Source organism: Neophocaena asiaeorientalis, unplaced genomic scaffold (assembly GCF_003031525.2).
Source record: "Neophocaena asiaeorientalis asiaeorientalis breed wild unplaced genomic scaffold, Neophocaena_asiaeorientalis_V1.1 scaffold108, whole genome shotgun sequence".
NCBI classification, from domain to species: Eukaryota; Metazoa; Chordata; class Mammalia; order Artiodactyla; family Phocoenidae; genus Neophocaena; species Neophocaena asiaeorientalis.
The window spans coordinates 969,961-982,364 of record NW_020173770.1 but is presented as its reverse complement, the minus strand read 5'-3'; the positions used below and the strand labels follow the sequence as shown (position 1 = coordinate 982,364).

Here is a 12,404-nt window from a genome sequence, read left to right as displayed (position 1 = left end):
CATGGAATTTTTTGCAACTTCATAGCATTTATTATGTTGGCAGATATCACTGACCTCTCTGAAGCAACAGTTCTGAAAACGGTTTTCTCAAGCTTCTACAATCTAATGAACGCTAGTTACCCCCAAGTCTAAGAAGCTTATATTCTTCATGGAATTGTTTGCAACTTCATAGCATTTATTATGTTGGCAGATATCACTGACCTCTCTGAAGCAACAGTTCTGAAAACGGTTTTCTCAAGCTTCTACAATCTAATGAACGCTAGTTACCCCCAAGTCTAAGAAGCTTATAAAATACAACCAAGAAAACCCAGAACACATAAAATTCCTCTGCTTATTTTTCTAAATTACAGCCATATTTTTATTTTAAAGCATTAATAATACCAGCATAATGTCTCACTATATAGAGTTTTGACCACAAACATTTTTGGGAGATTTGCTCTGAAGATAAACAAACAAGAGGAGCTTGTGTTCTGGCAAAGCTGACGGAGTGAATGGTTTTCATTTTCCCCGAGTGTGAGCTCCAGAAGCTTTGCCAAGTACAGGTTAAGCTCCTTGAGTTTTCACTTCCTGTACCCCGACCTGTCAATCACTTCCTGTCTGCAACGACAATTTCCATCATTAGAGCTGGGGATTTTTATCTCCTGCAACGGTACTCCCGTTGCCACCGTTAGTTTGAATTCTGATAAATTATTCACCATCTTTGAAAATAACCGAAAATGACACCGTCCACGTGCACCACCGCTCTGCAGCCAGGGTCCCCGTCCTCCTGGTGTGCCTCCAAGTGCTCTGACGAGGCCAGCTTCTCCCGCTCTTCGGCGGCTCGAGAAGGCCTCTGGCCAGCCCCAATTATCTTCTGGTGCACAGAGAGTAATTATTTGCTTCCTGTAAGCATGCGTAACAGAACCCAGAGTTTGGACGGCTTTCCATAAGGTAATCCAATTCATCCAAGCCATCCTAACACAATTACAGGCACTGGCAATATCTTTGCTTTTCACCTGATAAGGCTGCCGCAGAGGCGCGGGATGGCTTGCGTCAACATACCTCCCGGACTATAGCTTCTGACAGCCCTGCGTTCGGCCCCTCCCCTCACCCCCCTGCATGTGCCTACCCAGCGGCATACTGCTCCCGGGCTCCCGTGCACGGCAGCTCCGAGGAGGCTTCTCCCTTGCACGGGCGGACGAGCATCAGAGCTGTTTCCGAGCGTTCCGGAAGTCATGATGGGTGTGCGGCTGGTTCTAAAACCCGTCCTTCGACGGGCCTGGCCGTGGAGTCCTCAGCCGGGCCAGGCGGCCGTAAATCTCTGCAGGCCTCCCGGGCCTAGACCAGAGATGCAGGCGCTGGGCCTGACGGTGGCTCTGTGCGGCCGTGACCGGCGACTGCACGGGGTGCAGTGGCGGGCAGCCTCAGACTTAGCGTGTGTGATGTCAACTCTCTAATCCCGGGGCTTCCAGGGAGAAAATATACAAACAAAGTGGGGACTGTTTCTGGTGTCTCCCCCTTGAAATGAAAGCACGTCATTGTGGCTCAATAATGCGGCTCTTCCTTTTCTGTTTATTTTCAGAAGTTTATGGGGAAAAAAATGTTTAAAGGATGAATGAGTAGGCTGAACTTTTTGCCTCTCTCCGCTGGCGTGCCAGGGAATAAAACAGCCATTCACACCTGAGCACGGAGAAGCCAAATGGGGCCAGTGCCAGGCAAAATCAGATTCTTTGTAGCCATGTCCATTCATCCAAAGTGTGCTTTCACATTGCCAAATTTCTAGCTAATATTTTCCCTTCGCTGAAGCCCCGATGTATTAAAACAGATCCTGAAGCAAAGAGCGTCTCAAACACACAGCCAACACCCAGAGTAAGACTCGGGGATCCCAGGCCTGTTGGCTGGTAATTATATTCACCTCTTTCAGAAAGCCGAGAAGGAGAAATTAACACCAAACTATACTGCTTTCATTGCGTTATGCAGATGAAATGACAAGTTGTCGTTTAAGAAGTTAATAAACAGTCTCCGTTGTGCAGGTTATCCAAATGCTACTGAAGAGAAAACCTTGGATCCCTAAATGATGTGTAATTAAAATTATTTTTAAAATCCTCCCTGACAGGCCGGGGCTTAGCCAAAATGTAAATGACATTAAAGAAGACAATGAATTTCATTTTATTTAATGTCCCTTTTTGCAGATCCTCATTTACATAGCATTTTTAACAAAAGCGTTGACCTTATAAATGCTGGCATTTGTACAGCTCCCTCGGAGTTGGATTTAATCACGCTCGTGCAAAGCCATGAGGGAGGGAGCCTGAAGTTCTCTGCTTGGAGAGGGAGAAGGAATAAAAACATTGGGACTGGTCAAATGTTTATCCTCCCCGCTTCTGAAAACAACCTGACAAGAAGATGTAAGGGGCTAGGGAATAACCCGGTGCTGTTTGTAAGGCTTGGTAATAATCATACATAATCGTTTGGAAATATAGCTAATAAAAAATATAATGAGTGTTCAGCAAAATCGGCATTAGGCCCAAATTACATGATATTAATACTTGAACAGGTGCAGAAAGGCGCTTTAAATGAGGTAAATGAATAAAATGTCCCAGAGCACAACTGTGTGTGCTGACAAAAAGTCAATGCCATGAATAATTCAGTGAGGAGGACTGCCAGCAAAGGTCGGCTCTCTTTGACCTTTGTGACAGGAAGTGAAAGGAAACACTGTTGGCTAAAAAAAAAAAGAGAGAGAGAGAGAGAGAGAAAGAAAGAAAAAGAAAATCTCCAATCGGCCTTCGGCTACCGTTCTGCAATCACTTTAAAGGTGTAAACTTAAAACTCGTAAATGAATCAAAGGAAGGCTCTGGAGGGCTGGTGGATGGAGGGGGAGTTAAAACTGTGGACAGTTAGCTCTTCTGACTCAAGACCATGTGAAATCGCAGACAATGAGAGGTTAAGTCAATAATATTTTTCTACAACCCAATGTCAATTATGTATAAAAAATCTGAGGTCAGCTGAAAAGTATTTTCAGAGCCCACAGGGTTGAAATTTTGTAACAGCTGTTAAATATGACAAAACTCCCTCCTCCCCCCCAAACTAAAGCTATTCCAAACTCTGTATGAAAGAAAATGGGATAAACAGATGTCTGGCTTCCAGACAGGAAAGTAGGACAGACTTGGAATGATAAGTCTCCCAAACTCTATAGACCCACGCCAGATTTACTGGGGAGGGGGCACTGCCTGCCACAGAGATGCCAGCAAGTAGGGCGCCTGAGGCGGGGCCATCTGGAACCGCCCTGCCGAGCACGCCCCCGGCACGGCCCGGAGCACACAGTGTGTGACCCGGCCCCTCTGGACGGTCACACCACCCGGCTCCTGCCACCTCCCCGACCGGCCTTTCCACTTTGCAACAGTTGGACCTGCACCTCTGGTCCACTGAGGGCCAGCACGGAAGGGGAGGTAAGAACGTGGACCCTCCTGGGCACTTCCCGAGGCCCGGGAAACACCAGGATGGCAAGGGAGGTGGGCGAGAGGCAGAGTGTGGCTTTGGTTTAGCAGCTACACCAACATCCTGTAATCATTTACAGCCCTTGGAATGTACGGGTGAAACAGGAGAGATTTATCTGTTCATAGTTGGGATATGTGGACAATGGGTGTTCCTAATGAAGACCATCTGCTTTTGTGTTTTCCCAGAAAACATTATTCCATGAGGAAAATGATACTCCCGTCCTTTTCAGCAATACCCTAAAAATTCATGTGTGTGTGTGTGTGTGTGTGTGTGTGTGTGTGTGTGTACACACACATATATACATAAACATGGGTATGCATGCATGAGGGTGTACACATATATACATGTATGTGGGTGTGTGCATGGGTGTACATACATGTGGGGTGTGCGGTGGTGTGCAAGCACACACACACACACACACACACACACGCCTTCCCCCTCCCTGCATCTGGCTCTCCGCATCTCACCACCATCTACCATAGATGCTTGTTTCTGCAGCATCCCTTTACCGACCACGATTTTTCCTTTACAGTGCTATGTTTCTCCTTTACCCCGTTAGTTATATTATTCTAAATATGCCACAGAATAATTATATTTGTGAAGCTATAAAAAAGGCACTGTTTCATCAAGAAGAAAACAGTTAACGTAAGTGAAACCTTCACCGTAAATTATAACGGTTTTGTAATGCAAAATATTCTCACTTTTCCCCCCTCTTTTTTACAGAGGGGTCTTCCATGCTGTTCGTGAGTATTTAATGCTTCTGAAAGATAACTAAACTGAATTGTGTAATTAATTGACTTAAGGCATCGGAGTCTATAGAATGCGATTTCCCTGCCAGAGCAGGGAGCCTACCGCTCTGCTCTCATAACACAGAAAAGCAGTCTCAGCGTGCCAGAAGAGGCTCGGTGTGGGTTAGAACAAATGTGGGCCCATTGATCTCAATTCAGCTTGGAATTATTGGTTTATATCCTCAGGACAAATATGCCTTATCTGGTCAGAACCTGCTAAATGTATCCAAAGGCCACAAGGAGCCGGCAAAGCACATTGTATATAATTCTTTTTTAAGCCAACTAACCAAGTGATGACATTGCTGATGGGGACCCGTAGACCAACTCACCGATTTGATGGGATGTTTTATTCTGCAATACTCAAGAGGAAACACGGGCTAGAAACTCAACGTAAGCAACTAATTTTAGGAGGCAACACACACGCCACAGAAATGATTATCATTATGAAACTGAAACACATCTCAGCTGCGAAAGACTCCATCACTGAAGATATTCCCCTCCTATCGGTATTTTTCTTTCTCTGATTAACACAACTTGCCCTAGTGAACACTAAACTCTTCATTTTTTCCCCCAGAAACATGCCTTAAACTGGAGATTGTGCCAATACTACTGCAGTCATTTCACAAAGATTTACATCAAGCAACAAAACGCAAATAGTATTTGTCATGATAAGTGACAGCTCTCTTAAGAATGCTAAAAATGTACATTCTATTTGTCATCACATAAAGCTATCCTTACCTTAAAATCCCTAGCATGGAAGGTGATTAAAATTCCTATAAAATTGTCATATCTTTGAATTTAGAAGCAGAGCAGATTTTTCATCAATAATTAAGACCTCCAAAGCATTTATGCCTAGCGTAAATGGAGCTGCAATCCTCCTTATTCAAATAAACTTGGTAAACCCATTAACCAAATGTTTTTACATTTTTCACCTCCTCTCATGCTTCTAGAATATCAAATGATCACATATTTCTCTTGGGTTAGAGAGGTATCAGTCGTCTCAGCACATATTTTAATTAACCAAACATAAGAGAACATTCACTCAGACAAGAACTGAAGAGTACATTTCTGCATATCTAAGGAAGATGTTTCCCATCATGTGATGAAATAACAGTACTAAAAGTTATTCAGTATCAACAGTCAGTAACTGATTGAATGTCACACAAACCAAAAGTGATTCTGAAGGTAACACAGCGCATCTAAAACGTTAGTTGACTCAACACGGCTACTTCATTACTTGTGCCATGCTAAAAACCCTCACGATTTAAAAACAAGTCATCTTTTTAAATGTATAAATAGCACAAATTGAAGACCACTCAAAAGATGAAACACTTTACCATCCCGTATTAGGAGCACACGTGCACTGCCTTTTCAAGCATCTCACAGTCAGACAAGATTCCAATAGCTGCTCAAACACTTTTAGCCGTTCAAAAAAATAAATTCAGTTACAAGACAACACTCCAAGGCCGTATAATTTCCACGGCCACAACACTAAAGACAAATATAATTATATTGATTTTTGTAGTTCGAGTCCTATACAGTGTTGAACTTGTTCTCAATTGCCTGAGTGACGGCCACAACTGGTCAACCCTATTTGATTACTAATAAGAGAGCTGTCCCTTCTGTCAGATACCGAACATTCTCCACTAAGCAAACAGCTATTCCAGCTAGTTAAACATTAGCATTGCTCTCCACTGGTGGCGCATATTTCTTCAGGCTTAACTCATAGAGTTTTCCGGGTTTAATTTTTCAGACACTGGACAGCAAAGTTCATGATCAAAAGATAACTTTGTAATGAAAGCTGCTGAAATTCAACCCCTCTTCAAAACAGTCTGAACCTCTGCTTCACAAAACTGGTGTCATATGTACACATCTAACATTTATTCAACTTGGGTACCAATTTCAAATTCTGCAGTCAATCACACACTGGGCCTTTTGCTGTTACCCATTGTGGGGAAGAAAGAAATCCTCCTGTCCCCCAGGTCACTGAAACCCCAGCGGTGTGGGTGAGTGCTGGGAGAGGAGGGTGGTGGTGTTTTTGTTGTTTCCCCTAAAGCAATGCCAAATGCACGTTCACGCTATTAGGACTAATGATTAGGATCTTAAAAGGATGCCACGTTGCCCAAGGAAGATGATAAATAGCAAGATGAAGAGCAGCAAATGTAAAGAATGCATACAGCTAATCTAGTTATGGAAATTAATGTTGGAAAATGTAACCAGCAGGTGTAATTAGTTTCAATTATAACAACTTTGGTTTGTTGGTTACATATTTGCTACTTGACATAAAACGACAGCCACAATTGGAAAAAAATTAGGAGACATTTTGCAACTAATTGAGAGCAGATTAAATTCATTCTAACACTGGGCAACAATTACAACAGGAACACCACCCAAGTCTTGACTTCGGCTATCATCCGAGATAAAAATAATGCAAAAATGAAATACTTGTTAACAAATTAGCAAAAAGCATTTTAGGACATATCTCTGGGTTTAAAGCCAGAAAGTCTCTAGGCATAAAGTGCTCCTCAGTGAGAGCAGTGGCAGATGAAACTGCTTCCCTTGACAACTCGCAAGCAATTACCGAATCCCCACAGAGCGAGCCACCAGGTTTCCAAGTCAACCCACCTGTGCATGATAACACACGCCGACAACAAATGGTGCGAGGCACGAGATGAGCTCAACACCAGACTCAAAAACAAGAAGCAACTGGAACCCAAGCCAGGCCACGGGTTTGGTTGCGGCTGCGGTTTTGTTTTGAAAAATAACGAAGTCATCCTTACCTGTCAATGATCACAGGGTCTGAGGGTGTTTCGTTTCTATTGCCACAGCTTTTCTTATCACAGCACCGGCTGTGGAGTAATAGTAAACAGTGGTTTTAACACACCTTTCATCCTTTCATGCCCAGCTTGTAATTTTCTTTTTTTTGAAGTCTGACAGTAAAAGCGGTCGGAGTCATGAAAATAAGTTATCCTACCAAAGCGGTTGGCACGTTTAAACCCAGCGCATTCACGTGCTCTGCGGCTCAACTTGGGATGTAACTTTCTACCGGAAGGAGCAGAGTTGAGCAGATCTGTTAATACTAGGAGGGTAACGGAGCTACTATATAAATTGTGATACTAAAATATGGAAAACGTTGTCGGTGTTTGTCTTTGCAATGAACTGAGGAGAAGGGGAAGCAGGAGGCTTGGGAATAACTTTTCACAGCTTCAGCTTTTGTTTACCTCTAATTGTCAAGCTGTTATTTCTGGAAAAGATGCAAGATGCCACCTTCAACCAATATTTCTTTGGGGCATTTATTAATTATAACCACAAAAGCATGCATCAATCTATCAGAAACTTCTATTGTTCCTTCTTTAAGCCCACCTTAACTCCGTTATTGAAACTTTAATTAAAGCAGAAATGAAACAAAAATGTTATGCTTCTTGCATTTTAAAAAAGCATACTTGTATAATGGTTACATGTCTAAATTAGCTAAATTAACACCATATGGTAGGCAAAGTATATAAAGCCTTTTAAAGCTGACAGCTAAAGTGATTAAAGAAAGTCTACAGTCTTCCACTTAGAGCTTAAATCACATCTGTGCGCTTTCTATGTTAATTGCAGTACATGCAGAAGTGGATAATAAAGAAATTCCACTTTATTGGTTGTAATTTATATTTATTACCTGATATGAGAAAAAGTCAGCTTTTGTATATTAGTGCTGTAACAATATGTCTGCTCAGAAATGGCATTTAGGCAATAGGCATCGCAGCCAGGCAAAGTATGCCCCTCGGAGTCTGCGGCCTGCAACTGTAGCCTGCAAGCCTGCAAAGCAGGTCCTTATTAGCCCTTGCAACTATACTTCACATGCCGCACATACAAAGTCAATGATGCATTTTTATTTGCCATGTAGGGGTGAAACTCTTGTGGTAGTTAGAAAAAAAAAACAGGTGGGAAATTGCTCTTCTGACAGAGATCTCAAGTAACGTACAAGCTATCTAACAATATGAACGATGCATCGCTGCTCTGGGGAAGAGGTTACCTGACAGAATCACAATCCAATTCTCACATACACGAGCTCCATAATAAGTTAAAAGAGTTTCCTTTTTATCAATAACAGACAATTGTGTATCTCAGGATGCGAGTGCTTGAGAGGCAAGTAGTAAAATGATTCCGCCGGCATCGCGGACAGATGCATCACCCAGGACCTGCTTTCCTTTTTGACTACACAGCAGCGACACGGCCAACATATTAATCCGCTCTGCTGAGCAGCCGGTCGCGTTGATCGTCATCACTTGGGGGGAAATGAGACCGGGCTCCTCGGTGGCCGGCGTGCGGCCGCGGGCCGATTACATTTCAATCGATGCCCTTCCCGAAGTTGGGCGGGGTGATGGCGCCTGGACGCGGCGTCCTTTGTAGACGCAGCTGGCGCCGAGGCCGCCCGCGCCCCCGCCGCCGTCCGCCCGCGCCCGCCGCTCACCTGCACATGATCTCGTGGGTCAGCAGCACGCGGCACATCTCCGGGTTCTTGTCCTGGCCCTCGTAGACGATGGCCTGCGCGGGGGACAAGCAGAGGCGGGGTTACGCGGCGCCCGCGGCTGTTATTTGGGAAGAAAGTGCTAATGGCCAATCTGGTGTTTATTTTGAAACTGCTAACAATGATTTTTCTCGGGTAAAAAGGCAGTGTCTGCGCACACGCTCTGGTGGGTTTTGAGCAGAGGCTCCGCCAGATGGTGCGAGGCCCTAGGTGCGCACACGACCGCGCTCAGCCCGGCTCCGCAGCCGGGAACCCGGGCCGGGGGGCCGCCCGCGCCTGCCCCACCGCCGGCCTCGCCAAAAAAGAAAGAAAAAAAAAAAGGGAAAAGGCCACTGGGGGAGGGGGAGGGGCGGGGGCCGGGAGCCGCAAGTTCCCCCGCAGAAAATTCCACGGAACGGGGAGGGGAGTCTCCTCTCCAGTTCCCGCCCTCCCCCCCCGAAAATTATCTGGAAATTACTTCCAACCTCCTCGGGCACTTCTGACACTTTCCTCCACTTCCAGGCGGACAAAGCCCTTTCTCGGGAAAGCCCGGGGCCGCCCTCTGGGCAGAGGGAAGGGTTCCCTCGAGCCCCTCTCCCACTGCCTCCTTCCCGACCCTCTCGGAACCACAGAAGTGATGGGTGTCACCCCAAGCCAACGGGCCGCCTGGGGCTCAGGGCGCGTGGCCGCGGCGGGCACCAGCACTTCTGAGAACGCTGCTTGTCCTCGGATGGATCCCCGTATTTATATTTGATTTATTTTTTATTTTGTAGCACAAACAGAAATCCATAAACTGTCGGTTCAGCGCCATTGACTCTTTGATCAGTTACTGGGCTATTTCTTTCCTTCCCCACCCCCCCCATCTCCGTCAGTGAGAGGAGATTAAATGCCTTTATTCTCAGCCCCGTTTATACTGTAAAGGTACAGGGAAAAATGAACAATAAAAGTGTACTTAAAACGGAAACCTCCTCCTTCTCTATGCAGAAACAGCGCTGCCTGCATCAACCTCTTCGTTAGACTACAGCGATTTCCGAAAACATTTAGCCCTTATATACAAAGGAAATAAAAGCACCCTGTCAACGCGCCTCCCGAGTTCCAGAGGCTTCCCTGAATCCCAGTGAAATAATTACCGAAGGGCACGCCGCCTCCGTCTTTGTCAGAAAGACCGTAGTTTACCTGTCAGATCTGTTTTACTCTAAGAGAAAACCATAGTGTTTTACCACTGCAGACATTAAAATCTAACACGCTTGTTGCCTAGGTAAGGACAAACTTTTTAAAGGGGAAGTAAAATCCGAAAACCAATTGCCGTGCAGAGAGTGGGAAGCATGCGTGCTGGGTTTCAAGAAGCAGAAAGAGTTCCTTTTTACTTCGCTCACAATTCTTCAAGTTAGCATCAAAACTGAAGACACTACTTTCATTTCTAAGCGTGAAGCTCAGTTTGGAAGTATATTTTAAATCAATCTGTGCACAGTGGATTTCACTTAGGCGTGGGATTTGCCCCTCCCCCAACACTACTTGAAGAAAATGGGGGGAAAATCCTTAAAACAACTAAACAACAACGTAGCACCCAACACAAAACCAGCCAGAGACTGCACAATGTCAAAAAGCAGTGAAGCACTTTTCTGCACTTAATCACACGACTGATAGCCAATAGTTATCATCGGAAAAGTTGACCAAGACAGGTTAAATAATTTAATAAGGAACTGCTGGTAATTATGTTATTTACAAGGTATGACAGAGGGTGGAAAGGGAGGAGAAGCTACCCCCAGAGCAATGGACGGGATTGGGTGACCCCTGGAGCTCGGAGTTTGAATTATGGAGATGGGGGGCTGAGAGGTGAAGATGGACTAGAGGAGAACAAGGTGACTTTTCACCCCAACACATTTAACTTTTAAATCCAAATAAACGTCTCGTGTTACTAGACCATCACACTGGAGAGGAGGGAAAAAATGAGCTAATCAAGTCCAACCCAATGGGCTCTGGAAAGGAGTTAGTTGTCTTTGTTATAGAAAAAAAAAAAAATCAATGAAATGATTCCAAGCAGAGAGAGAAACGTTTAAAATTTTACAAGGGGGGAGACCCTGAGAATTTTGTCAAATATTAATTACCATAATTAATTAAGACAGAATTTGATTTCAATCACAAGCCATTTAATAAAGCATCTATGTCCTGTTCTAATGACAACATAAACTATTTTACCAATCACTCCATTTATTCCAATAAATATGGAGTTCTCATTAGCGTGTCGAGGAAACTAAATGAAAAACAAATACACCAGATCCATTTGTCAGTCCCCTAGTCTCTGAAACCCCAGGGCAGCCCCAGCTGAGCACTGAAAACTAGTGTCGAGGCTTAAACTTTCTCACCTGTTTGGTCATTGAATCTATGAGGCGAACATACAGATCCTGCTCCGTTCTGACTCCTGCGAAGAAACAGGGACAGATTCTCATCAGGATTTTAGCAAGGGCACACGGGGGCACAGGAAGTCGGTAACCCGGGACTGCCACCTCCATGATGCAGCAAAAGTTAGGCATGCCCTTTCAAAGGCAGGAAAGAACCCCAATCACTTCTCATTTAAATTTTTTCTTTTCTTAATTAAGAACCTCAATACTCTTAGAGTTTGCATTTAAAGGTGCAAGAAATGTGCCTGGCTGAGAGCAGGCCTGGTCGCTGCTCCGGGTGGGCCATGTGCTGCTTTATTTTTGAAAACAGCACGAAATGGAAACTAAGTGAGAGTCTGAACTCTTTCTAATGTCTCTCGAGGATTTTTTTTAAATCTCAGTGCACAGGAAGTAAGTTGTGCTCAGTGTACAGAGCTACCCCCGTTTCAATAATTAACATTAATTTGCAAAATTGAAAAAAGTCACTTAAAAGCGATGTTCTGCTGGCGCCCCGTATCGATCCCCTTTTTACTTTCTGCTTCGAGCCCGACCGGTTAATCATGTGAAGTGCCATCGACTTATTGATCGTTTATGTTTTGTTTTCCTTCTATGCCATGAGAAGATTTCGTGTTTACATCCATGTCATTTTAATCTCAAAATCTTTATGTCCTTTAGCCATCGCGGAAAGGGAGAGCGAGCCCGGCGGGGCGGGAAGGCAGGAGCGGCCGCCGCCACTTACCGTTGCTGTACAGCAACTGGAGTTTATAGTGGATGCCGTTGTTGGTTTTCTCGTTGTTGGGCTCCTGAAAGTAACGATAAATAATTGCATTTAGTGCGATCGGTGTCCGGCGCGGCCACCGCACTCGGTCCCCCTCCACGACCGAGGCCCCTTGGCCTCACGCATGGCAGGATTCCTAGCTCGGAGCAGCGCGGTGATGTCACTTTCCTGCTGGAAGGCCAGCGTTCTCCTCGCCCGGAGTAAGTCCGGGGGCGCAGAGAAGTTGCCCAGCCCTCGGCTGGCCCGGGCGGCCGCACGTGGCGGCGGCGGGGGGCGCCCCGCAGAGCGGTCCCCGCCGCCGAGGGGGCACTCGGGGCCACCGCGCTTGGGCACCGCCTGCCTCCCACTTCTAGAAAGATGGAGAGTGTGACTGTATGTTTGCACTTACTTTCTCTTTCTCCACAAAGTCCACAAAAGCAGTCCTTTCAATCTCCACCGGCTGCCCCTGCCTGTCGTAGAGCGCCAGCACGAAGTGGAAGAAATTGGAT

At 45.3% G+C, this 12,404-nt stretch overlaps 1 protein-coding gene across 2 annotated transcripts in view; it reads right to left on the bottom strand.

Annotated features, from left to right (window-relative positions):
* Nucleotides 1-11,152, bottom strand: part of EBF3 (EBF transcription factor 3) — a 116,056-nt gene extending 104,904 nt beyond the window's left edge. For both annotated transcript variants that reach the window (XM_024751552.1, XM_024751553.1), the window contains exons 1-3: nucleotides 11,124-11,152; nucleotides 8,722-8,795; nucleotides 7,043-7,111 (exon numbers count right to left, since the gene is read on the bottom strand). In XM_024751552.1, the coding sequence (XP_024607320.1) occupies nucleotides 7,043-7,111; nucleotides 8,722-8,795; nucleotides 11,124-11,135 (155 nt within the window). In that variant the 5' untranslated portion in view covers nucleotides 11,136-11,152. The remainder of the gene's footprint in view (nucleotides 1-7,042; nucleotides 7,112-8,721; nucleotides 8,796-11,123) is intronic.
* Nucleotides 11,153-12,404: the final 1,252 nt, after the last annotated feature.